The sequence below is a fragment of the Plecotus auritus genome (assembly GCF_963455305.1).
Source record: "Plecotus auritus genome assembly, chromosome: 7".
NCBI classification, from domain to species: Eukaryota; Metazoa; Chordata; class Mammalia; order Chiroptera; family Vespertilionidae; genus Plecotus; species Plecotus auritus.
Window position 1 is genome coordinate 112,486,100 of NC_137774.1, and position 26,612 is coordinate 112,512,711.

Below are 26,612 nucleotides of genomic sequence, written 5' to 3' on the forward strand. Positions count from 1 at the left end.
GGGAAGACCAGGGCAGATTTACAAGAACACGTATTCACTGAGGCTTTCTGCCAGCGGGTTCACGTCCCCCGAGGGGCCCGGGAGACAGATGCCGGCTCTCCGGCTACCGGGTGGGAACCGATTCCTTTGTAATTGAAATACCCCATTCTCAGGTAAAAATGTCAAATCATTCCTCAGCCCGGACGGAATTCAGCATCCAAAGGGTTACGCGCGGCCGCTGGGCTGGGGTGGAGAAGAGGGCGCCTTGGCACTCCCAGTAATTCAATTAGTCAGAAGGAAGGTGGGGCCGGGAGGGGGCAGGAGGCGAGAGGAAGGGAGGAGATTAGGAAAACGCCTCTTTCTCTTGGAGCAACCAATCCGGTTGGCGTAAAGAAAGAGGAAAAAAAAAACAAAAAAAAAACAACACAACCCTCGATCTGTAAGCAAACAGCAGGCTGTTCCTTGACTGGCTGCTCCACGCACCCACCTTCCCAAGTAAACTGGAGAGGGGGAGGGTGTAACGGGAGCAGCTCACCGGACCCGGGCCGCAGCAGCAGCGGCTGTGGCGGGCGGCGCCTCCCCCTGCTCGGTCCAGAGCTCTCACCCGTACTCGCGCCGCCTGCCTGCCCCGCGCCCTGCGTTACACGCCCGCGCCCCCTCCTCCGCAGCGCCTCCCATGTCCACGTTCACGCGTGCCGCCTCGCGTTCTCGTGCGGCGGCTGGGTCGCGGCTGCTGTCGGCTTTACACGCAGGTCATTAACGAGGGGGCGTGCCCGAGGAGATTTTTCCCATAAAGCATCCCCCCCCCTTTTTTTTCTCTTTTGCAAAACTGACTTTTACCCCTTTCCACTTCTCGCCAGCCGTTTCAATCCCTCCCGGGCTGCCGACGCCGCTGCACTCAAGTTTATTTTCCTGTCTGGTGGGGGTTTTAGGATTCGGTTGGTGGTTTGCACCTCTTGTTGCTGCTGTGCCCAAGGAGGGGAAGGAAGACGAGCAGCTGCGGGAGGATCGGAAAGGTTTTCTGATGTAGTCATCGGGGAGGTGCCACTCGCTCGTGCGCTCCCCCCACCCTCCCTTTCAAACTGATTGATGCGTCTCTACAAGTTGCTGGGCTTGGGGCCGAACCCGTCGGAGTCGCAGAGACACTTCTGAGAGCTCACTCGGGGCTCCTGGCACTGCGTCCGGGGGCTCATTCCTGCTCCCGGAAGGCTATCGGAGACTGACATCAGCCCATCCAGGAGTTGGAGGGATTCATTTGAAAGTGATTGTTTTCCCTCCCGCTCTGCAGCCGAGCTGTTGGTTTGGCGTCGTCCTGCAGGTTTAGGCATCCCAGCTCCGCCTGGCTGGCTGGTTGGTAACCTCTGCTCTTCATTCACCTCGGTACACCCACACCCGGCGGAGAAAAGCACGCGCGAGAAATCCCCGAGGCCAGCGCCTGCGGTGTTGTCTCCCGCCGCCGCCGCCGCCGCCGCCGCAGTCCGACTCCGCCGGGGACCTGCTGGAAGACACGGAGAGCCAAACTTTTTTTTTGAGGTTTACGAAGCAAGACCGCTCCTCGCCAGCTTACTTGCCGCTTAACCCGTTCCAGGACGCCGGCGGGGCTGGGTTTGTGGGTTCTCAGCGCACCGCCCCGAATCAGCAACACCTCCGACTCCTCCGCGATTTCTGGGGGTTGCCCAGTTAAGGCACAGAGGAGGCCACCGGCGCGAAGCCCCCATCCATACGGAGCTCTCCTTCTGCAGTTTCCCACCGGCCGCCAAAGTAACTTGGAGCGAAGCGGAGCGCAGTGCGAGAGCCCTGGGCGGCGGAGACCTGTGCATCCTGCGGCGCCGACGCTGAGCTGGGCCCGGCGGGCCAGTGTATGTCTTCCCGCAGCCGCGGCGCGCAGCTCCCGGTGACTGTGCAGCGTGCGCCGCCGCCTGCCCCGACCCGCGCTGCCGTCGCTCGGCCGGGCGCGCACCTCCTTCTCCCGGGGTGACCGGCCAGCCGCCGCCGCCCTAGACACAGCTTGGCACCCCTTACCCCGCCCTCGCCGCCGCCACCGCACACTCGCATGCTTCTCTCCATCTTGTGATTTCTTTTTTCCTTTTGAACACTCCAGTGGGGGTGCGAGTTTGTATTTAGCCCCTCCACTCCACTGCCTCTTTTCTTCTCGCTCTCCCCCCTCCCCCAGCTTGGTGTGTGCCTTTTTCTCTTCTTATTCCTCTTCAATTTTATTTATTCATATTTATTTGGCTCCTGTTCTCTCGCTCCCGTTCTCTCCTTCCCTCCGGATCCCTGCTCTCTCCCCGGAGTGGCGCGTCCAGTGCTCCGCCGCTGGCCAGGCGTGATGTTGCACGTGGAGATGTTGACGCTTATGTTTCTGGTGCTCTGGATGTGTGTGTTCAGCCAGGACCCGGGCTCCAAGGCCGTCGCCGACCGCTACGCAGTCTACTGGAACAGCAGCAACCCTAGGTAAGGCAATAGGGGGCAAAGAGTCGGGGCTACCCGGGCCTCGGGACTACCCGGGCCTTGGGGCCCTGCGGAAGGAGCTGCAGCGGCAGCGGGGATCAGCGAGCACCGACCGCTGGCAGCGCGCACCCTCGGAGCCTACGTTGTCCCTGCGCTGATGGCTTTCGGGGCGCCGGCGGGAAGCGCTCCCGTTGCGCCACTCTTTGTTAAACCACCGCGGAGAGGCCTGGCGCCCCTGGGAGTCCCGGGTCTAACCAGACCGGCTGCCTCTGCAGAGAGCGAGGAGACTCGGAAAAGGCGGGAGCCCGGGAATCGAGACTTTCCCCGCTGACCCGCCGGGGCAGGATGGCCAGCATCCCGATACCCGCGCAGGGCTTGGTCCCGGGCAGCCCCGGGGCGCACCTCCGGGAGCTCCGGCCTGCAGCGTGGGTGCGCAGGGATTGCAGGGAGACCCGCCAAATATCCCCAAAGTTTTTTTTTGTTTTTTTTTTTTTTAATTTTTTCTTTTCTCGGTGCTTTCAAAAAGCGCACGGGCTGGGGGAAATGAGGGGGGCTGGGAAGCGGAAGCTTTAGGTTATTTTCCTCTTTAACTGCAAGGAAATGATCTGGCCCCTGGGTCAGTCTGGGCCTGGCGCTCTTGGCAGTGGAGAAGATTCTCCCACCTCCTCCACCCCTGGGTGGGCTCAAGGTGCCAGAAAGTTTGATCTAATGCCGGGTTACATCATGTGTGCAGAGCGAGCTGCTGGAGTTTGCAGAGCAGGGAGTTGGGAGCCCTTCGTCCACGGCCTGGCGGGTGCAGCCGGAGCAGCAAGCGCGGTTACCTGGAACCGTTTTTGCTGCGGTCTCCGAAGCCCACCGTGTACGCCAGAGGCTAGAGGTGGGCGCCCGGGCCGCCCTAGCGCGGCTGCTGGACGGTGGCCACCAGCGGACATCCCTTGTTCACGGACACTGAATGTGGAGTTGGGGTGGGTGTTGCCCAGCGTGCCGGACGGACCCCTCCCAATCCAGAACAGCTCCGCTCAGAGCCCCACTTTCTCCCAGGCCTGTGGGCAGCAGTCTGCCCCACTGGGTCCAAATTGCTCTGCCTCTCTGGGACCGAGGCCAGCTTCCAGCTGCCGGCTGGCTTCGGTGCCCGCCCAGGAGGGACATAACATTATTCCCCAAATCTCAGCTCTTCCCCCTGGGCTGGAGTGGAAGTTGGAAGGACAGTGGCGGGATTCCGAGGAGAGTTTATGGTTGCTGTGCGCCCAGCTCGCCTGGGGAGAGGAGTGTGGAGAGTGCTTCCAATGCTTCCTGCCTCCCAGTGGACCTCTCCGCGGTCCTCCCGCCTGTCTGCAGGCATGGGAGGGATTCCCCACTTAAAGTAATGTCACCTCAGGTGAAGATATGGGCAGATTTCCCCACTGGTGGCCCACCGGTTGCCAAACGGAGAAAGAGTTCCCCCCGCCCGCCGCCCTGCTACCCCAGGAAAGATAGTCACACCCAGGTAGTCCAAGCTCTCATTGCTTGCCTGGCAGAATTGGAGACATCCCTGAAAGTTTGGTTAAAAAAAAAAAAAAAAAAGTCTTGTGGAGGTGGGTGGTGGGATGGGAAGCTATTTCTTTGACATGCCACTTACCACTATTAGAAAAAGAGAAAAAGAAGCCATCCTGCCAGAGGAAATGCCTTTTATTAAATCTGACAAGACAAATAGATCAAGCTTTGCAGTTGTGATGGTGTTAAAAGCAAGCCTCATTATGCTGGTTGGTTTTATTCCCCTTTGGGCTTTATTAGACAGCATACACAAAACGGAGGAATTTATATTTGTAAACGTTAGTGCCTTATTAAATAAAATAACAGTGAGATTGTTTAGTTGAATTTGGGGCATTTGCTCTTGGTTGTCCTTTCTTTCCCATGCCAAACTTCATACTGTGCTCTTTTTCTCATTAATTTATTTGGATACTTGGAGGTTCTAGTCGTCTGGGTTAAAACAGAATCAGCCGATACCCCTCTACCCTTCCTTCTTAACCTGTCAAGCTAATCTGAGTTAGCTTGAGGACATTTTATCTTAGGTTATCTCTGTTTTATGCTTTTGATACTGTTGTTTGGTTTAAGATTAGCACATTGATTTTTGTCACAGGTCATGTTTTTAACAGCTATGCTCTGTCTGCAGAAAACTCTTCTGCTCAGGATGCCATGGTATCTTTGAACCAGCCCAGACAAAGTTAATTTGCAGAATTTTTAAGGTCCAAGAGTATTCTCCAGTCAGTATTATAATTTGAGGTTCGTGGAAATGCCTTTCTATTTGATTATTATCACTTTGGTAATGTTCAAAAGAAAGATGACATACCTCCATTCCCAAGAGATTCAGTCCTAACTTTAGTATTCTTAGGGGTTTATGGATTTATTTATCTTTCTATATTATTGCACTAAAATTTACTTTAAAAATAATATAATTTTGTAAATCTGAATGGCAGATTTGTCTCTGATGTGTTAAATAAGACGGTCCTTTTTTGATGCATTAAGAAAAGTCAGCTTGGATGTTGTTTAAAAGGAGCCAAATGCAAAGTAAGTAATTCAGAAAAAAAAAACAAAACAGTTTATCACAAGATAGTGACACAGGATTTTAGAAAATTTGCACCGATTTACTGACTTTCATAAATTATGTGTTTTACATTTCCCTGTCATATATTTTATCATTACCAAGGTAATCTAGCCATGCTTTTTGGTTTTGCATAAACCTTATCTTTTAAGATTTTGCTAAACTAATAACATAATCAAAAGACTTCAGTCTTTTGGAAAAAAGTAGAAAACTTTAATTGCAACTTAAATTGATTCTTAAAATTTTTCTCTTAAAGACTTAAAGTTCAGTGGACACATTAAGCTGCTATGATACCATGCAAGTGAAATAAATATATTTTAGAGTATACCAATCGACTTCAATTTAAAATTATGTTTAGATAAAATTAGAATTAACTATTACATCTTGATCACAGGGTCTAAATATATTATAACTTGTATAGTCGTAGGAATTTATTCCCTACATTGTGTTTCATTACTGACTCCATTGATACCATGAGCATCCATTGATTTAGGTTCATAGAAGAGAAAATATTAAACTTATTTGCTCTCAGATAGTTTTACTGTCAGAATCTATCTTCCCAGGTATTCATTCACTTCTGGGAAGTGGATGCTCAATTTTCAAATGCTGATAACTTTTTAGTTGCCAGTACTTATTGGGCAGTGGTCCAAACTAATTTCATGTGTTGAATTGGCACAAATTTCTGAAGTAGCAACTGAAAACTATCAGTCTGAGTAGAAGTGCATGGTAACATTTGCCCAAGTGCATATTTCATATTTAAAAAATTTGAAAACCTGTATGAATTTCACCTAAGTAGTGAGAGTAATAGAATGATCTTGTTAATGTTATGCTGAATTCTGAACTGGCCTGTCACTCAGTAACTTGGAGTAATGAAAATCCCAAATCAAGGAGAATATAACTATTTGTCCTTGATTTGTTTAAGAATGTAAAAAGCTTTTAAATAACTTTTTAAAAGACTTTTAGTAATAAAACTTTATTGACTTCTTCCTTAGTAGCTACTCTTATAAAGATACAAATGACTCAATATTAAGAACATCCTACTTAATCTGAATGAAGGATGCTATAAGCAGTTTGTTGCTTCCAATGAAAATATTCTTTTAAATAGTGTGTGTATATGGAAAAGTTACTGGATTCTTTTGACCAGTTGCCAAATTGATGCTCGGATAATTAAAGATGCCTCCCACTGTTTGGTGTTAATGGATAGAATAGTGGCAAATACAACCAGCACACTTTAAGAATACTGATTCTTCTCACTTAGTGCTTTGCTTCTGTTCGGGTTTGAGCATCACCAATTTAAAATGTTATTCTCTCACAAGAAAACATACCTCTGTAATTCATTTGGGATTTACTAAATTTTAACCTAATCATATGTTTTCTTTGGGCTTTTCAATTCTTGCAGAGACTTGTAGATTAAATATTTAATGTGAGCGTAGCAGGTAATTGACAACATTTAGTTTTGTTAACATGTAATCTTGAAGTTGTGAAAGTGATGTGAATTCCAGGTCAACACTCCCAAATCTCCTAGCCTGTAGGTCATATGTATGAGGCTAACTAGAGAGAAGTAATTTTTTCCTAATGATGATTCCTGAGTATTTTTCCTCTTTCAAAATTTTATGTTTTATTTTTAAAAATCTGACCCATCAGTGTTTTAATGCCAGCACGGTGCCTTTTCCACTGACAAATACATGAAATCAGTTTGGTTTAACTCTAAAAATTTGTTCTGAGAAAAGGTGGAAAATTGATTTTTGTTTTGAATAAGTTTTATTTCCAGACTTGTAAAGTATTTAACTTTATTTTTGAAAGTTTCAGTGTTTTAAATAATACTGTTAAAAAAGTTCTTCAAGTAAAAGGCATTACTTAAAATCTTTTAACTTTATTGACTCTGAGCTTCGATGTAATATATCAGTTTAGTAGATATAATGGGGTAGGTTTATTATTTTGATATTTATTTATATCAGTATTTATAGAAACACCCAGATAAAAATAAAGCTGTTTGACTAAGATTTATATGTCATGTTTTTACCCCCATCCATTTAGGAGACCTGAACTGAATCTTCCTTCTATTCCCCTATTTTATCTAGACATTTATAAAAGAGAAGTAAGCTTCTTGTTTTTGGACAGTTTTCCATAGAAGTTTGAAAAGTGAAGTCGGCTACTGAGATGTTACGTTTCCCCATTGGATGCATTTTATTATGTACTCATAATGAGCTATCAGAAGTAGTCACCTGTCTTAGGTGACTGGAGCATCCGTGCTCGTGTGGCACACTTGTTTGAACAGTCTAGTTGGGCATTTCCAGTGTGAGGCCAAAGTTAGAAAACTCATGGTTATTAAAAGAATCAGAGAGAACCTTCAGTAGTTTGTTACTCCCTGTTAGTTGATTTTAGTGGTATTAACTAAACCATTGGTTCCCTGAACGGATATTTTGTTGCCATGTGTCTTTTGGCTGATAACTAATAGCTTTCAAGACTTCCACTTTGAATGCTGAGGATCCGGTTGGGAAGGAGCACATAGTTATTTGGGGGCAAATTAACCTTGTGAATTTCTTGCCATGTAATCTTGCAAGATGCCTCCTGAACAGGGATTTCATTGCCTTCTGTCCACTGGCCTGATTTCCTGTTGGATAGGGACAGATAAAAATGAACGCCTCCTTTTCTCCCCTGTTGCTATGTACCAAGCAGGCTACCAGCTTCATGCTGGGCCAAGAAAATGAATGAATACAATTAGTCCTTCAGGAGTCCTGGTCTTTGCAAGCTTGGGAGAAGTATATGGCTAAAGAATGTACCTTTGAGAAAGAGTATACATTAAAATATAAAATGAACAAAACAAGAAAATGTTAAGACCATAATTTTATATATGGGTAGCATTTGGTCTATTGCTTAGTATTTCTTCTTCCTCCCCACAATATAAATATTTGGCTTATTAGCCACTCAGCCTTCTTTATTTTTGTGTTTGTTTTGAATAACTTACAGTATAGCAATGACGATTTAAAAAGCTGTATTTTAGTAATGAACAAATCTATGTTGACTGAGTATATATTATCAACTTTCTTTTCAGAATCAGTATACAAACTATTAAAATAGCAGCTCTGATTGGAATGTCCTTGTTGAAAAGTAAGCCTATATGTCCCTAAGTACAGTAAGGCCTTCCTTACTGGCCACTTACACTGGATACTCAGTCAGCATCAGTCTTCCAAACTGAGAAAAAAATTGCCTTTTGACCATTTGTGACAGATCACACCTTCATATTTAGGTATAAAAATCTCAAAGAGCAGTATAAGGAATGAGGTATTAAAATCCACTTTTAGTATTGTGTCTTACGATGGTGGTCCTAGACAGCTAAACATCAGTAAGTTAGTATCTCTTTTAAGGGCCTGATTTATATTGCTAAATTTATGTTTTTGTCTACTTTTCAAGCTATATCCTGAGATTGTTTGGTAGAAAAGTTTCTTGTGATTATTGGAACTTCCAGTGTTTCTGAATGGGGTATTACTAATTACCTGATCAGTTTTCCCTTAAATTTGTCGGCACTTATGTTTTCAAAATTACATCAGTCATAACGAAGGCAGCACAAGGACAGAGAAGCACCTAGTTTAAAATTAAGAAGTAATAATATAATGCAGGTGTTTCTGTGCCATTACTATTATGCATAGTTTTCTCTGTAAATGAAAAAAGTTGCTTATATCTCAGTATTCTTGATCATTTATACTCCTTAATGTACTTTGAAGGATTTATTGTAAATTACTGATATCTCTGCACTATTTTCTGAAATGTGTGTGGATCTAAACTTTTGATTTTTGAGGCTTTTGAATACTGTTTTCAAACAGTGAGCCAAAGGTTTCAATAAAAACATTATTTTAAAATAGTGAAAACTTCTAGTTAAAGTTATCTGGTTGCCGAGAGACAGTTGTCTACCACAGTGATGGTTAGCTCAGCTTTCATTCAGGTAGGATTCTATCATTTTCAATAAGGAAAAATAAACCTTTGTCATCTTTAGAAACATCCTTCATACAATTGACAGTTGACAGCTTGAAGAAAATGTTACTGTCAGGTCTTATTTTCCACTCAAGTGAGAAATAAAAATAGTTTTGAGTGATTAAAAAAATCTGTTTAAACATTATTTCAAAATGTGGGAAATGTTTTTAAATTTTATGTATATGTCATTAGAATTAACCTGCCATTTGCTTCAGGGAAGGTCAACAAAGTGCAGTTCAAGGAGAGATTGTCTAACAGTTAAGTTCCTGGGTGTTTAAAAAGCCAAATATGTGCAGTTGATGTGTTTGTAACAGGATATCATTGGACATTTTTGATGGGATTCTTTAAGAGATATGTCGATGTTATTCCTGTTATTACTTACCAAGTGACCTGATTTCCATGACTGATTGTGATTCTGATGTAAAGTATAAGTAGAGATCTTGGTCATGTGATATCTCTGTATACCTTTTGGACAATCACATTATTAGCACACAAAGATTAGATCTTTCACAAAATTGCTTTGCTATTAATAACTTCAGATAACTGCACAGTGTAAGCCATAGGTTTCTTTGTAGAGGTGCATGAATACATACTTGGAGATTAGAAAATGTAAGTCCTTGTTTCCCGATTTAGAAAAGCTAGGTTTTGGGCTTTCAGTTAAGTCAGCGTTTTTCTCCCCCCCCCCCCCCCCCGCCCCTCGAAGCAGCCATCTTGTTTTAAGACCGATTTTCTTTCTTTCATGAAAATGGTCTGGAAATGAATATGGACGATAGAAAAGGCCTAAACCACTTTATAATTATTTTTGTCAGGGCTCTACATTAAAAGCTCTACCTTAAGTTATTTGTGAGCTCATTAAAATGGTATCTGCTTGTATTGTTGACAAAAAAGGATGTTTTAGTCTAATAATAATATATTTTAAACTCAGGCATATTACATTTTAATGTTAAATTTTGGGCTGTACCATGTTTACATGTGCAATTTTCTTTTGCAGTTTACAACTTGTTAATTTCAAAGTAATATATTAATTGCCCTTATTATCACCCCCCTCCCGCAAATCCTTACTCCTCTTTCTGAATATACAAATAGTCCTTTTTGTTGATTGAGATTTTTTCCCCCAAAATTGCTCAGTGGTATCAGGAATCTTTCTTCAGTAAGAGATATTGATAAAAATGTAGTACCTCTAAAAATGAAGCATTTGGGGTGCTTCTAGAAACATGAAGCCAGAACCTTTTTGGCTCTGAATTATAGGCTCTCACTAAGTCATTAATAAACCATTCTTGTGAGTTCTTACAAAAAATTATTTTGGAAGTACATTCATATTTGGTATTAAAATTTATAAGAGTATATCCACTGAGCCTGCTATATTTTCCACCATGTTTTATATTTTTGGGTACATTTGGAAGGACATGTGGTCTAGTAAACTTTACCCAAAATTTATACTACACTTCTTGCTACTGCATCTGTTTGATGATGTCTGGAAACATTATTCCCATGTCCTACAGTAAAAACAGAACTTCCTTCAGATTAATTTCACAGTAACCTGACTCAGTCCTTCTGATTAAACTAGGCACAGCTTGAATGCCACTATGTCACAGATTGCTTCTGTTCATTAGAAGCAGGATTTTTGGTGGTTGTAGATAGAGTTTAAAAACGATAAATGAAATCCACATTTTAAGAATGAATATACATCTCACCGGCTCCTTATTAAAGTTCAGGTATGAGTTGACAGTTTTTGTACCGAAGAGCTTTCCTCTGATATCCATCATCCATTTTCTTTGACTGCCTGGAAAAGAGGAAAATAACTGAGTGCTCATTTTTGTTTTAAATGAACTAACAAAAACTTTTGTGTGTTTTTTTTTTCTTGCTGCTTCTGAGCTGTCAGAGTCCATTCTAAATTTTATTAGTGACTTATTTGTATATGTAGAAACTATAATTAACAATTAGCTCTTGCCTCTTTCTGTGATAATACACATTATAAAGGCAAATGAAACTAGTTTCTCATTAAAATGTGGTTGGAATAAAATCAAGTCATGGCTTATTTTGGTTGGATAATTATAGTGCAAATTATTATCTAGATTTTGATGGTGGTGGACATGCTACTTGATATTTCATGTTCCATCGTCCCCAGTGGGATATGTGACTTTGTCACATTTACTGAACTTTAACAACGTGTAGAGGACTTAACCATTTGGTTAAGTTTTTATAGTATTTAATTTTATGGAGACAAATGGGAATGGGGAAAAAATGAAAAATATTTCTAAATATGGGGAGATTAGGTATAGTTTAACAATTAGGTTAAACAAAGTGGGAGCAAATGAGCCTAGTTCCCCTTCTATTGTTTCAGGGCAAGAGAAAATACAGACAGATGTCGGAATGTGGAAGCTGTGACCTTTGACCCACACAGCATGGCCACTGCCCTGGCACACAAGTGTCCTGAGCCACCGTTGGAGCAGGATGCTTTTTTGCAGTGACTGACACTTTGAGAACCTGACACTGCTTCTGGAGTTACTTGTAGTTCTCCAAAGTGTCAGCCTTTTAGCCTCAATTTTTAAGTTCCTCACCTTACCTTTATAAAAAATGTTTCTTTGTTTGGCTGAGACACAGCTTTCGTGACTTCTGGGTGGGTTCGGTATCCCTGTAGTCACGATCAGTCTTTGCCTCCCAATGAATTTATTCATTGGGTTAGGATGATGGAGAGGCCTCAGATGGATTGTTCTGCTGCACCAAAGTGTTCAGCTGTATTAAGCTAATATATATATATAAATAAATATATGTATTTTATTAAAGACAGATGAAAGGCCTTTTCTTTTAGTCTCTGCTCTGCAATCTCGCTAGTAACCCCTGGGTTCAGACCATTAATGTTTTAGATGCTGTGGCATTCAGTGTTTTCTTCATATATTTGTGTACTGTTACAGCTTCAATAAACTTTTATGCCTATTTTGATAGTTTTTTGGCAGGGGCTCCATTTATTAAAATGTAGTGACCCAGTACTAAGAGGGGAACAGTTCAAGTAGTGGTGCTTCTGACAGGGTTTTGTGTCAAACTAGAGAAAATAATAGGGAAATGAAAGCTGCCAAAATGTGTCTCCCAATTACTAATTAATCAGGCGAGAAAGGACCTTGGTGACAGATCTGGTGTCCACCACGGCAGCAGTTTGGGAATGCTTTATTTTAAATACTGTATAAAACAAATTAGGCCTCAAGGAATGTAGCACCCAGCTATTTGATATCTCAAGTACTATTTTTTTTAAGTCTGTGCAAAGCAAAGTAAAAAACGGAATCTTTGTAATCTTCATTGATAGTATCAAAGCATAAAGCTGTTCTAAGGAGTATTTCCCTTATTAATAAGAAATGCTTTTATTCTTATTAACATTTTAATACAGATACGATAGTATCCTTGGTTCTAGTATTGATGTAACCTTGTAGACATATTTTTATTGTTGATAGAGTCTCGGGGAAATACTTAAAAAAATGTTTCTATCATATGCCTATCATCAATATTTTGAGCATTACTGTAACTGAAGAACAAAACTTTCCCCTCTCTGCAAATATATGTTTTAGCTGTCCCGGAGGTTCTAGTGTTTTTTGGAGATATTCCCATTATGTTTGCTGGACCCATAATTAAATGCCTGTTACTAGTATATTTTTTCCCATAGCATTTACAACATAAAAAGAAAAGGGTCTTGTATACAACTATAGCTGTCAGGGAAACAATGAGAACTAATTACATACTCTGCTGTCACCATTGTCAACTATACTCTTGGGAAAACAACAACATGACAGTTTGTGTGTGTGTGTGGTACATATATGTATACAGGATATTTTGTATGAATATATATATATACACACACACATATGTGTATATATATATACACACACACACACACACACACATATATATATATATATATATATATATATATACATATATATATATATATATATATGAGATATATGTGGGATCAGACATACCAGATGGTTCCCCCAAAGGGAAAAATGAATAAAGGACAACCTAACTTAGTTAATTAAAAAGAAAAAAAAGCAGTTCTTTATTGGGGCGTGAGGGGGTTCTTGCTTTAGTATCCTGTATAATATGGACTGAGAGAATCAGCGACATTTATGACTCTGAATATCTCATTATTTTGAGAATTATTTTGGAATGGTCTTGTCATCAACACGTCTATGCTATTAATGTACCTGATTATTTCTTTTCTTTTATAATACCCTTTTTTTAAAATTGTTTGAAGTATTACAAATAGTAGTACATATGTCTCCTTTTTTTTTTCCCCATTGACCTCCCCCCGGCCTCCCCTTCCCCCCAGTACATGCCTTTACCTGCCCCCCCCCCCCCCCCCCACAGTGTCCTTTATCCATTGGTTATGCTTATATGCATGCATACAAGTCCTTCGGTTGATCTCTTACAGCACCCCCCCCCCCCCCCCGCCCAACCTCCTCTGCCTTCCCGCTGTAGTTTGACAGTCTGTTCAATGCTTCTTTGCCTCTGTATCTATTTTTTCCCCATTTCTTTCCTTTAAAAAATCTTGCCTCTGCAGACTAGAAATAAACATATAATAACAAAAAATGTTTGAGTCCCAATTTCAATGTCCAACAGTTCTGAGTCCCCGTTTCAATGTCAAACAGTTCCTTAAGTGTACATGTCGGCAATGATATCTGGATGGTGGGCACATGGTGGCAATGCAGGTCCGATCCTCTCTGGTTTGGTCCTAGGCAACCTGCTGCGTCGCACAGCTGCTGACTGCTAGCGTGGTAAGGCGTTGTCAGTGTCTTCCATCTCTGGACTGTTTCTCCTCTTGTCTTCGTGGTTGGAGCAGACCTGTCAATTCCTCTCTGTTGCAGGAATCCACATGGTCTTGGACTTGTTTTCTGAAAATATACAAATATATTCTTGACCAAAAGTTAATAAAGGAATCTTTTCTATATAATTGATTTGGGATCCTTTTTATTTTTGCCCAAACGATTTTCCTTTGTCTTATTTAGACACCATGTGTGTTTTTCATGGGTGTCTTGCTGTTATTATCTCTTTTTAAAATTTATTGGGGTGACATTGGTTAATAGGTTCACATAGGTTTCCGGTGTAGATTTCTATGATACAAGATCTGTATATTGCACTGTGTGCCCACCACCCAAGATCAAATCATCTTCTGTCACCATGTATTAGGACCTCTTCATCCCTAACGCCCCCATAATGATCTCTTTAAATTATTTCTTCACTTAGCTCTAGATTTTCGTGTATATCTGGCTGTTTGAGGACTAATCACTTAGTTCATTGTTGCGTAGCTCTCTCTATCACTATCTTGCTCTTTTGATGGCTTTGGATACTTCACTCCCTTTGGGTCTGTCTACTGGTAGGTGGATTTGAGAAAGAAAATAAAACTAAAAATGACTTTTCTGAAACGTATAGCAGCTTCGGTATGAAATTTGATGAGAAAAGACTATGAGGCCATTGAGTAACATGAGATTTTGGAATCAATTTTGTATTTCAATCACCCATGCCATCCCTGATCTCTGGTACCATGTAGAATCAGGACTTGGCCCTATATAATATTTCCAGAGCCTTTACAACATAATATTTTCTGTTATTATTTTGATTCCCTGGGTGAATTCTCTTTACTGTATTTAAAGCCAAAACCAGGTGGGTGATTTCAGGAATTATATACTGGTTTTAACTTATTTCTCCAAAGTTTTCACATTAAAGCCAATAGTATATCTAATACCTAACAGTAATAATATATTCCTCTATTGAGTATCTACAAGTCATAATTGATAAAATATTTGAGTCATATGTGCTAACGCTGAGAGGCATGCAGCAGATTCAGAGATAAATAAGAGGGCATCTGTACCCTTAAGGAACTTGCCGTTATGTGCAAAAATAAGAATTTTGTACACATGATTACAGTGCAAAGTAGAAAATGCTATATAAGAAATCTTTACATATGGATTTATTCAACAAATAATTGTCTAGTATCCATGAGGGCCAGGTATTGTCCTCTGGACTGAAGATGTCATAGTGAACAGTATGGACAATATCCCTGCCATAATGAAGCATTCGGTTAGCAATTTCTAGATCACTGCTTCTTCTCACAAGTGATCTGGTCACAAATCCTTTTGGGTGTGTGTCTTATTGAAGTGCAGATTTTAATTCAGGAAGACTGGGGTTGGGCCCTGACATTCTGCATTTCTAATAGGCTCTCAGTTGACCCAGATGCCGCGGGGCCCTTAGCCACAGTGTGAGCAGCAAGGTTCTAGATGAGTCCGTCAAGAGAGATTGCTTCTGGTTGCTCGTCAAGGACTCTTGTTGTATTTGCCCTGAACTTTCCATATGGTTCTACAATATCTAAATTGGCTTAATATTTACATGAACGAAAGTTATTTGTCTGAAGGCCTAGTTAATTTTTGCCACTTTCCCTCAAATATCAGACAAATAAAATAGAGTTTTACATTCAGGTTTAGGCATCATTAAAAATAAACCACTAACAAAAAAGTAAATAGGCCAGGGATTTTTGTTGTATGTTAAGGAGGATACTGTCATAAAAGTACAAAGGTATTTATTTGCAAACCTTCCCCAGATGTATGTTATGTGGCAATGGCAGAATTATACCTCAGAAACAGATTAAAAAACAAAACAAAAACGCTTTCCAATTTAAATCCATATGGTTAAATGAACCCAAAATCTTCATTTTACAATCAGCATAGAAGATGACTAACAGTTTCTCTGCTCCCACCGGCTGGGTTTCTTGTGGGTGGCTTTCAGGAGTCTACACTTCCAGTGGAGTTATAAATGGCTCGCGGGGAAATTCCTTCCTGCTCTAAAATTCTATGATGCTAGTGCCCTCAGTGAGAGATCTTTGTTCCTGTAGAGTCTAGGAAGTGTAAAGTCTGTAAATGTGCTTCTGCCTTTTCACAGATTATATATCATTTGCTTTCCCAAAACAAATATTATGTGATGCTTGTATTAACAAATAGAGAATGGAACTAGTTAAATTCAGATGATTCTGCCTGCTTCCTTTTTTGTTGTTCTTCACTCTGTGTGTACAACTACATATAACTAATCTAAAAACTTACAAGCCTGTGAAAGCATCAGTAAGTAGACTTTCTTAGCCACTATACCTCTATGAAATTATTATAAAAAGGCAGATGAAACTGTTTGTACTGTAAATCAGCTATATTTTTACAAAAATAAACAAAAAAAAGGGGGGGGGGGAAAGGATGGTGAGCACGCTTAATTCAAGTATCCTTTTGTTTTTGCAACAGTTTTTACCAACACTTTTTTCTAGTTAATTGTTGGACAGAAACCAGGCTTTTCATTTTTAAATCCTTGGTAAATGGATTTAATTAAAACATTGGGTTGCATTTTGTGAGAACTATGAATGTGAAGGATAGTAAATTAAGACATGACTGTTTTGTGTGTATTTTGCAGGTTTAGGTTTGTACTTGCCGCGGTGTAATAAACATACTGAGGCAATGCCTTTCAGGTGACCGCCACTTCGAGTTTCTAGTTTTATGATTCAGATAGATAAAGAAATGCAAGAATCTTCTGAGACTATGTGTGAACTTAGAGGTTCCTAAAAGAGAAGTGAGCTATGTACTCAGATGATTCATTAAGTTTAGAAATAGGATATCTTCATTGATTAAAATGAAGTCATTTGCATATCTTAAGCAAATGGCTTTGTTCAAAATGGAGTTGATATACCTAAGATTTGTGGTCATTTCTGTGTTTAGTTAAAGTAGAAGAAGCTCAATAAGTTCTAATTATTGTTTTTTCCCTTCATTTTTGAAAAAGGGAAAAATACATTGAATGGTTTTTATTTTTAAACACAAGGTTATTAACACGAATTTGTCATCAGATTAACTGGCTGTAACCAAGTTTTTGGATCCAGTGATATGTATACTTATAGATTGTTTTGACAGCATAAAGGAAAAGCATTGAATTCATGCCCTTTTTTTTTTTGTTTTGAGTTTTCATAATAGCAAGCTGTTTGGGATAAAACTTAAGATGGGTTTGGGTGTTGTAGAAGCAAGAGCTCAGAGATTGAGATATTAAAAAACCTGTGTCAGATTGGATTTTTCAATTGTTTTTATTAACTTTTTAAAAATTATATTTTAGATCTAATTACATTCTTGTTCTAGTTGAGTTGGACATATGTCATTCATCATGATGAATCTGAGCCTCAGTTTCTTCACTATAATAAATAAATGAGCATAATAAAAATAGTGTATCCTGCCCTGGCCTGTGTTGTTCAGTTAAGTGAGCGTCGTCCCATGCACCCAAAGGTCGCCCGTTTGGTTCCTGTTCAGGACACATGCCAGGGTTTCGGGATTGATCCCCACTGGGGGCTGTGCAGGAAGCAGCCAATTGATGTTTCTCTTTCACATCGATGTTTCTCTCTCTCTCCCTTCCTTTCTCTCTCTGAAAAAAAAAATGATGTATCCCTCAGATTTATGAAAATTTAAAGGAAAGTATATTTGCGACAGGGCTTTAGAAACTTAGAACACCATTATGAAAAGACTAGAGATTAAGAAGATCACCTTACTTTATACTGCATCTCACTTTATAATTCTACTAGAGGCCCAGTGCACGAATTCATGCACAGTTGGGGTTCCTCGGCCCGGCCGGCGATCAGGGCCTTCTCACCCAGTCTGGCCAGCCAAGGGGAAGGACCATGGGAGGTTGGCTGTGGGAGCGCACTGACCACCAGAGGGCAGCTCCTGCATTGAGCGTCTACCCCCTGGTGGTCAGTGCATGTCATAGCTACCAGATGGTTTTTCGGTCATAACGGTCACTTAGGCTTTTATATCTATAGATATATTCCTGTAAATGGCATAGATCTGGTGGTCCGTGAGGTCCAAAAGGTTGGCGACCGCTGGTTTAAGGAAATCTTTGCAGCAGCGGTCGCCAACTGGTGGTCTGCAGACCCCTGGTGGTCCGTGAGGTCTGAAAGGTTGGCGACGGCTGGCATAGAACACATATTCTCACAAATGAAAACTTACTTTCAAAGCATCACGGAAGAGTTGACTTTTTAAAAAGACTGAGTTGTATTTATGTTTCCCTGATAGAAATGATTTATGCATTTACATTGGTTTTCTTTGAATGGAATTCACATTTTGGACTTTATTTTGCGATTTCTACAAAGAGTAATAATGTGTGAAGAATGACACTTGAGAGGCAAGTCCCCTAGGACCTTTTTCCCAGAAAGGAATTTGGATCGCCTTTGTAAAGTCGCTCAAGTTTATTTTTAATGTCTTCTCGTCCCCTCTCAGTTTGTCTCTTCTATAAATGTATTCCTCTTTAGACTTCTACAACCCTAATAGTCCGCTTTGGACTTCACAGGTAATAATGAGATATCTTCATCTCAAAGAAGAAATTAATGAATATTGACACCTTCTTGGAGAATGCTCGTATTTCCAATGAGGAGCTTGTGGAAGCAAATCAATTCCTGTCTGGGGCTGTTTCTTATAGACAGCCCCTCTGGCCCTGGGATCCTTGGATTCCTCTGAATCCTCTTGCCAAGAGAACACGTTTTAACCTCTTGACACCTCTTTGCTTAAAACACTCTTGTTATCAACTGTTTTTAAACTTAGTACATATTAATTATATACACATTGATGTTCGGAGCGTAAATAGATCATAACAGAATCTAGCTGAGAAAGGAAACAGAATTCGTCAAGGAACACATATTTTAATGTGTTGAAACCTGAGTAACACCTTACTGTCAAAGGGCCACTTTCCTGTACAATTGTCTGGTGGTTATTCAAAGCAGGTTTTATTTCATATGTTTATAGTTATTTCGGAGAACAGCAAATGTGCCTGTTCCTTGTTTTAAAATTGCAATCATATACTGACATAATTATTTTACAGTGTTGTTTTGCTCCTGAAGGTATAGACCTCACTTCTGCCCCTCAAAAGAAGGTAATTCATAAAGGAAATTACCAATGATCCCGATGTGCGGGACCCAGACATGTAGTGATAACTGAGGGCAGCACTTAGCCAGAAATAACCAAGATTGTTTGACAGAGCACCAAGAACTCTGCTTCACTGATTTCCCTGAAGAAAACAGTGTGTTAATATTTAGAATTGCTATGCTCACTGGAATGCTAGAAAGACCTTTATTGTGCTTTTATTATTTCATACAAAAGTGTGTTTTTCTTGTCCTGCTAAATTGGAAGTTAAGATTTGTCAAGGGAATGAGCTTGCTATGAGTTTATTTCAAGTTTAAAACTTGGTAATTGTATGTTACTTGGATTCGGTGGGTGTCTGATGAATGATTAATGGTTATAATCTCTCCCCTGTTCCAGGCTTCCTTTCTTGGTGAAGGGGTAGTTAAGAAGTTTAAATTTTGATAACTTACTTATTGACACTTTGTATTATTAAAAAAATAATTCTGTATACTCATATATCAGTTTAACAGTATCAGCTAGAGACTTCATCTCAGCTAGGCCGACTCAATATTTTCTTTCCAGGAGAGGATGTTGATTGATCAAATTGACTGCATAGCAATCCAGTAATTCCTTAAGATGTTGAAATGATTGAATTGAGTATTCCAATACATTTGATGAATGTAGACAACCATAATAGAACAGGCCAATCCAAGTATAGCTAACCATTTGCCTCTTATTCTTTGCAGGTGGTATAGTTTGAATTCTCTTCATTTTTCTTTGGGAAATGCCAAATTATGTCCATGTATTTTATATGTTTAGGATATAAATGATGATGAACTGCTCTTTAATACTAGGATTGTCATAAGCTAGAATTTTAAGTTTGGATAGTTGCAAATCCTCTTCACTTTCTCTTGTATTAAACTTTTCAGCTCATTTGTCTTTGTCTTTATGGAACTATTGTAAAATGTGAGTGGAATGTATAGTTAGTTCTTTAAGCTGAAAGAACAAAGCCTACTTATTGATTTGAATGGAATCATGAACAATTGGTTACAGCAGACACTATGAACTTCTTTCCGCAGGTGTCTAACTGAATTCTCTAGTAATTTTATATGGCCTTAATCATTTTAGAAAAATTTCCCAATTGTCATTTTAGGTAAGCTTTGTGACAGTTGACTTAAAAAAATTAAATCAACTAGGCAAATATAAAAAAATTTACAGTTGAAAAGTTTATTTTTAATAGAGGATCTCCATTTATCTCAACAAAAGGCAATGCAACTCCATAGGAAAACTCCGCTTACTCCAACACGGTGTTAGAACCTGCTGCTGTTCTTGCCCCATCCCACCTCCCACCTCCCATCTGTAGTAAGCCACTTGCACTGTCAGGAAGGGAGAGTGACTTTTTCTTTCAGGTCATCTTCAAAGCTGTAGATCGCCTTCCCAATATTGCCAAGATAGCAGACATACAGACTAGTATTGACCCTAGCACACTCTATATCCAGGGTGCTTAAATGGGTTATAGATAAGATGGGGTGGGGGGAGTTTGGACTTCACTTGGGGCCCTCGCATTGCTGTTCCAGGCAAAGTAGGCAAAATGGTGGTTGACAAGGTCAGGGCCCTGCTCACAAGATACACAGGGGTCACCTTCAATGGATTTGCACAGCAGCCTGATAGGGAGTTGGAAGACTGCAGTAATCACGGTTGCAAAGTGATTGGTTTTCTTCTTATACATTGCTAATTAGTATTGAAAGTCTAACCTGTTTTGTTGAAGAGACTCTTTTTCTGAGAAAGTGGTTTGGACAATCATCTATTTACTCTATCCCTACACCGCCCCCCCCCCCCCGCCCCCCTTGTTGAAATAAAATGTAGAAACCTCTGGGGACTCCCCAACTGTTGAGTTCTGCTTGGAAGGAGCTTTAAAACTTGTGGCTCCAAACTGAAGTAAATATTGACTGGGTCTGGGGCTGAGGCGGGCTCAAAGCCTCCTATTGTTCCTCCTTAGTCAGCACTCCAGAAAGAGCTCAAGTATGCATGTGTTAGAGAAGAAAGGCTGTGGAGGGCAGTGAGCAGGGCCCACAGCTGAACTCATAAAAGCGCCACATAGAGGAAAGGGAAGCTGGCTACAAAGCTGCCTGTGGCTTATGCTGGGTTACAGATTATTTGGGGGACCGAAGTGCAAAAACACTGTTGGCCCTGTCGATTTCAGAGAAGTTTCAGGTACATGAATTGTTCTTGGTGGGTCCAGCTGGTCTCTGAGTGAAACCTTCGTGCCAGCAATGCTGTCTTCTCCGGAGCAAATGAAATGGTGGATGTGACAGATAAGGGGTCAACCTGGATTCCAAAACAAACCCTCCCTCCCTGATACCTGTGCTGAGGCTTCTGTCAGCCTCTCCTCCTCCAGCTGTCATGTCGATTATACACCCTCTTGGGTCTCCTAAGTGCTTTGGCTCCCCGGGGCATCAAATGGGTGAGGGGGAACCATATGCCATCTGAAGGAAAGTTCTGATGTTCCGAAGAGGAGATGCTCTCATTATATGAAAAATGAAAGAAATAGTTTTTTAAAAATCATTTAAAAATGGAGCAGATTCCGTGTTTAAAAAGTGCAGTACTTTGAGTAAAAGCTGGCTGTATTTTCACCATTCAATGCAAGAACTAAAACAAACAGCTGGCTGACTTATGTTTTAGTGAAAACCACCCCAGTACATTTACTAACTGGAAAAGTAAACATCTTTAAAAAGAAGTTCTCATGAGTCCTGACTGCAAAGTGATTTTTAATAAATACGCAGCAAGGCCAATAGCGTACTTGGATTGTTATTCATTCTGACTGATAGTGTAAGCATCCCTTCGTCTTAAATACCGGGTCTTCTGTGATATTTGATGTGAACACATCAGCGCTAACGACCACATGCAGGCAAATACCAAGACGATGAGAGAATTCATTAATTGTCAAGGCAGTGATCAAAATGTTCTGCCTCACTCAGGCCACTAATAATGAACAACAAACAGATAATGTCACAATAGAGCATGGAATGCTGTGGACTGAGAGAGAGAGAGCACATCTGTTCAAGGGTCTCAGGAACTGCTTCCTGAGAGAGGAATAATTTAGTCTAGGCCTTGAATGGTCTGATTTAATAGAGAGAGAGAAGTAGTAGAAGAATCCCAGGGATCCATAGCAACGGGAATAAAGATCTGCTGGCTGTAACCTTGTAGATGGACTTGGGGGATATACAGAAAATAGTTGAGAGTGAAGGGGATCTGGTGAAAGAAGCGTGGGTGGCTTAGCCAGGTGGTCCAGGTGGTAGGGTGGCTTCATTTCTAGTGTCAAGGTGCGGGGTTGTTATGATGGATTATTCTTTATAATGGACGAATTAACAGGCTTCTCACATGGGTTATAATTGTTCCGCACTGTTGTGTATCTCAGCCACTCTTTAATTGCTTTGTAAATAGAACTGAATACTAGAAAATGGTGAAGGTCTTCTAATTAGGTTTGGTGTATAAGTGGTTAGGTGATGGTAAAACTTGGGGTGATTTTTATATTTCCAGGTGGAACCTGGGGGTGCTCTATTAATCTGGATTGTTTCTCTGATTTATGGATTGAGTGCTTGTTTTCAAACTTAAGCCAAAAACAAAAAATAAAAAACACAAAAACCCCACAGAACCCAAAACATAACATTGTTCACAAAAATCTTTAGCAGGAACGTATTATGTCAAACAGAAAAAGAAAAACCAAGCCCACCGAACAAACACCAGGTTGTATTTGGGAGCAATTGTCTGGGTCCACCTCTCTTCTCAAGATGAGAGGGCTGTGGCGAACCTTTAAGGCTTTTTGAATCCCATTTTCAGAATCCCCAAGTAAAGCCATGGTGTTTACTTGGAGGTGAGTAGACGTGGTTCCCTCTTGCTCTTACAGGCCACAGCAGTGCTCGTGTGCCCCTCCAGGAATGGAGGCATGTCTGAATAGCCCATTTATTGAGCACTTTCTGTATACCAAGCACAGTGGGACAGCTCTTAGGAGGGAGGTATTATAATGATCCTTGTTCTGCCGATGAGAAGACCGAGTTTTATATACTTTGAATTTGGCGAATAGTGGCCCTTAAGCGCGTAGCTGGGCCATATGGAGTGACACACTTTGTCTAACAGAACTCAGTGAAACGTTGAAAGGTGACATTTGGGCATGATTTCTGAGGAGGCACAGTGGAGGAGAATGAAAGAGACTTAAGCTAATATGAAAGGAGGGTTAAAAATGCATACGTATTTCTTCATGTTGAGCATTTAATGAACTGAAGACGTAGTAAGCCACAACTGTTGCACCCACAGCAGGTAATTAGTACCACCAGAGACTGTTTCATGGACGTGTTCTTTTTAGCTAATTGTGAGGCCACGTGTGTGTACAATGTGTGCTGAATATGAAGAATAATTGCCCTGCTACGGATCTGCAGGCCAGTCCGCCCTCCTCCTTGGTATTCTGGTGAGTTTGATTCTCGAGGGCTGGCCAAGGCAAAATGCTGGTTTTTGAAAAATTTCAGAAGAAATTCTGAATATTCTGGGAATAAAAATTTCAGAGTTTAGCAGTCATATGGTCAGGAAATTTTTCCCTATATTTAATCTAAATTCCTGTACTTTTCAGTTATTTTTGGTTGCATAATAATACAAATTTCCTTAAATTTTAAATGCAGTTTTTCCTACTCCAAAGCAATCATGTTCTGAGCAAGGAATAAGTGTTTTTAAGCTTTAGGGAACATTAGATGAATGCTTGCATTGACTATGTTCTTTTGTGTCCCAAATACCACCCCCCACCCCCATTTTCCTTTCCTGTTTCTTCCTTCATCACAGGAGTTTATACCCTATAGCTTAACAGCCAGTAAATTTTTCCTGATCAGTTTCAAAGACAAAAGTCTCCTGATAGGATGTAGATGGATCACGTTCCCATCTAATCTCCAGGGAGACAACTGGACTGGGAAGAAAGAGTTTTGGCACCTTATCCATTATGGACATCTGCTTTGCTAGACTAACCCAGGTCTTTTAGTTAAAATGTGTGCTTGGACACATTAGGTGATTCATCTCTCACGCTCAGCCCTTTGGGCCTCTGTAGTGGAAGGTGTCACCCTGCCTTCTACTTCAGTGGTTTATATGGGTAATGTTGGAGTATGGATCATACTGTAGTTTGTGTTTGCTATCTGCATCCCTTAGATAGGTTTTGTTCTATTACTAGATTATAGGATTCTTGAGGTCAGGGATTGTGGTTTACTAGAAACACCACACAGGCTAGCGTGATGGTTAAGAGTCTGACGTTCTAGGTACAGTTCTCAGCTCCTGCATGAACTGGATTCTGTGGACTTGGACAAGTTACTTAGGTAACCTTCTCCTGATTCATCTTCCTCATCTGTAAATGAGAATAATAATGTATTTATCTGATAGAATTATCGTGATTATTAAATGATGTGTTACATTAGAAAAATGCCTGGCACATAGTATGTGGGTAGTAAATGTTAGCTGGTAAATACCTTTGAATGAATTTCTGCATTTTTTCATTATCTTTTTTATATACAAAAAAAAATCTTATGATACAGAGATATGTCAAGATACATATCTCTTATGATACAGAGAGAGGATCGATTAAATTTGGAGTTGGGGTGACCTGGGTTCAAATGCCGACTCTTCTCCAACCCTGTTTCCATTAGTGGAAAATAGTAAGGATGGATATGTGATGATTTAGTGAGAAAGTAAATGCATACAACATGCTTGGTGTGTTACATTCCCTGGGTGAAAGCTAGGTCTTATTATTGTTGTTCTGATTAATTAATTTGGAGAATTTAATCACTTGAGTATTAACTGATGATATATTGTCTGCCCCATAGACTTCCTTTCTTCATTTTATTTTCTTGCTTTCCTATTGCCAAATGTTTTGGTAACCTAACTGAACCTAATGTGTTAATTGTGTGAACATTCTTCCTTTTGATTTTTGTCAGTTTGAAAGTAATAGCTAACCCCCCCCCCCAAAAAAAAAAAAACACAAAAACCCACACACACACAAAAAAAAACAACCCCTAAGATCTGGAGTCAGCTAATGTGGATGTCACTGTTTCTTGTTTGACCTTAAGCAAATCATAGAGTACTCTGGGACTCTGTGTTTCTTAGGTAACACTTATTACCTAACTCACTCATTTTATTTCTTCTTGGTGATTGAATTAGTTGATCTCTTAGGCTGGAACATCTGACTCATAAGATCTGTGATGTGGCAAGGCTTTGACACTACTTAACTGTCTAACCTTGGGCGAGTCATTTAACCAGGGTCAAGTCCAGTTTCCTCATCTGTGAAAGGATAGGATTGGTGTCCTGGAAGGTCATTTTCAACTTCATGAATCTTTTGGTCTCTTCAACTTTCTTGGTTAAAACATATAATTTACTCCCTTTCCCCATTTTGTTTTATCAGGGTAGAGGAACTAATGCATGTGCATCTATAGCAAGTGTCAATGTTTTAAGAGATCACACAGGTTTTCTTTTTTTACCTTCAGACATGACTATAAAGACTAAAATAGATATTTTTCTGTGTTACTTTAAACATGATTTTAAAAATTTATCTGGAAAACTATAGTTAATCAGTAAGAAAAATGTTTGACCTATATCCAACTGTCCAAACTAGCCAGCCAACATCATCCAGATTGATGAGTCTAATCATGAAATATGAGACAAGGAGATTTTGATGGAATTGGGTCTGATTACACACTTAATTTAGTTTGGTTCTAGGAATTAAGAAGAGTTTAAAAAACTCTTTCAAAAGAAGAATCTAGAATAAAAAACTATTAACAATTTACAGGTATAAGATCTGCCATAAGTTGATTTACTGAAACAGTTTGGTTTTCTTTTTTCCTCTGCCTTTGGGAGGAAATATGAAGTAGAATTGGGAAGATTTTAGAAAATTAGATAAATGTATATGTATTGAAACAGCATGGTATTTATAATATAAACCTTTATCATGTTATATAAATATATATGACTTCATTATCACCATCTTTTGTCCTGTTTTTTTATTATTGTAGCTCATCTAATTTTATATATTTATTTTTCATATATGATTATTAAATATATAAATAATGTTATGGTAGACCTATATTATGAAAGGAACATTTCAAATATTACTTTAATAATCAGTGAAAACCTAAGTAGACAAGACATGCTAAATCTTTAAAATAAGTTCCCAGATGCCATTTCACTATACAAGAAATAATGATTCAGCCAGAAAATCAATTAAATTTTTAAGTAAGTTATTAAATGCATTTGCATCAAGATGATAGTAAATGTAAAGATAGGTATATAAACAATAATGAACAAATATTACCTAGCTCACCCATTTTGTGTCTTCCTTGCATTGCACAGACCTGCTTACAGAGGAGAAATTGTCTCATTTATTTGGAGATGCCTGGCCCACTTCAGGGTCTATTTTCTCAGCAGTTTCTAGTCAAATTATTCCTAATCAGTTTCATGGGGAGATTGGACTGGCTTCACCCTATTTCCTGTGGCAGTGTGGGTTTTCAATGGACTAATCGCAATCACAGACTACAAAGATGTGTCCTTTTAGAGGTTAGGTTTTATTCTTATCCAAGTAGATTGATTTGTGAGTAGCAACCATTACCAATATGTAATGTGTGTTTGCCAGTGTGTCTCTGCTTTTAATAATTTGTTGGACATGAACTTAATGTTTTTCATTTCCTTGTTACCTAATAAAAAGCATTCTG

The 26,612-nt window shown here is 40.2% G+C and overlaps 1 protein-coding gene across 2 annotated transcripts in view; it reads left to right on the top strand.

The window, feature by feature from the left end:
* Positions 1-2,138: 2,138 nt before the first annotated feature.
* Positions 2,139-26,612, top strand: part of EFNA5 (ephrin A5) — a 278,007-nt gene continuing 253,533 nt past the window's right edge. For both annotated transcript variants that reach the window (XM_080679419.1, XM_080679420.1), the window contains exon 1: positions 2,139-2,433. In XM_080679419.1, the coding sequence (XP_080535545.1) occupies positions 2,309-2,433 (125 nt within the window). In that variant the 5' untranslated portion in view covers positions 2,139-2,308. The remainder of the gene's footprint in view (positions 2,434-26,612) is intronic.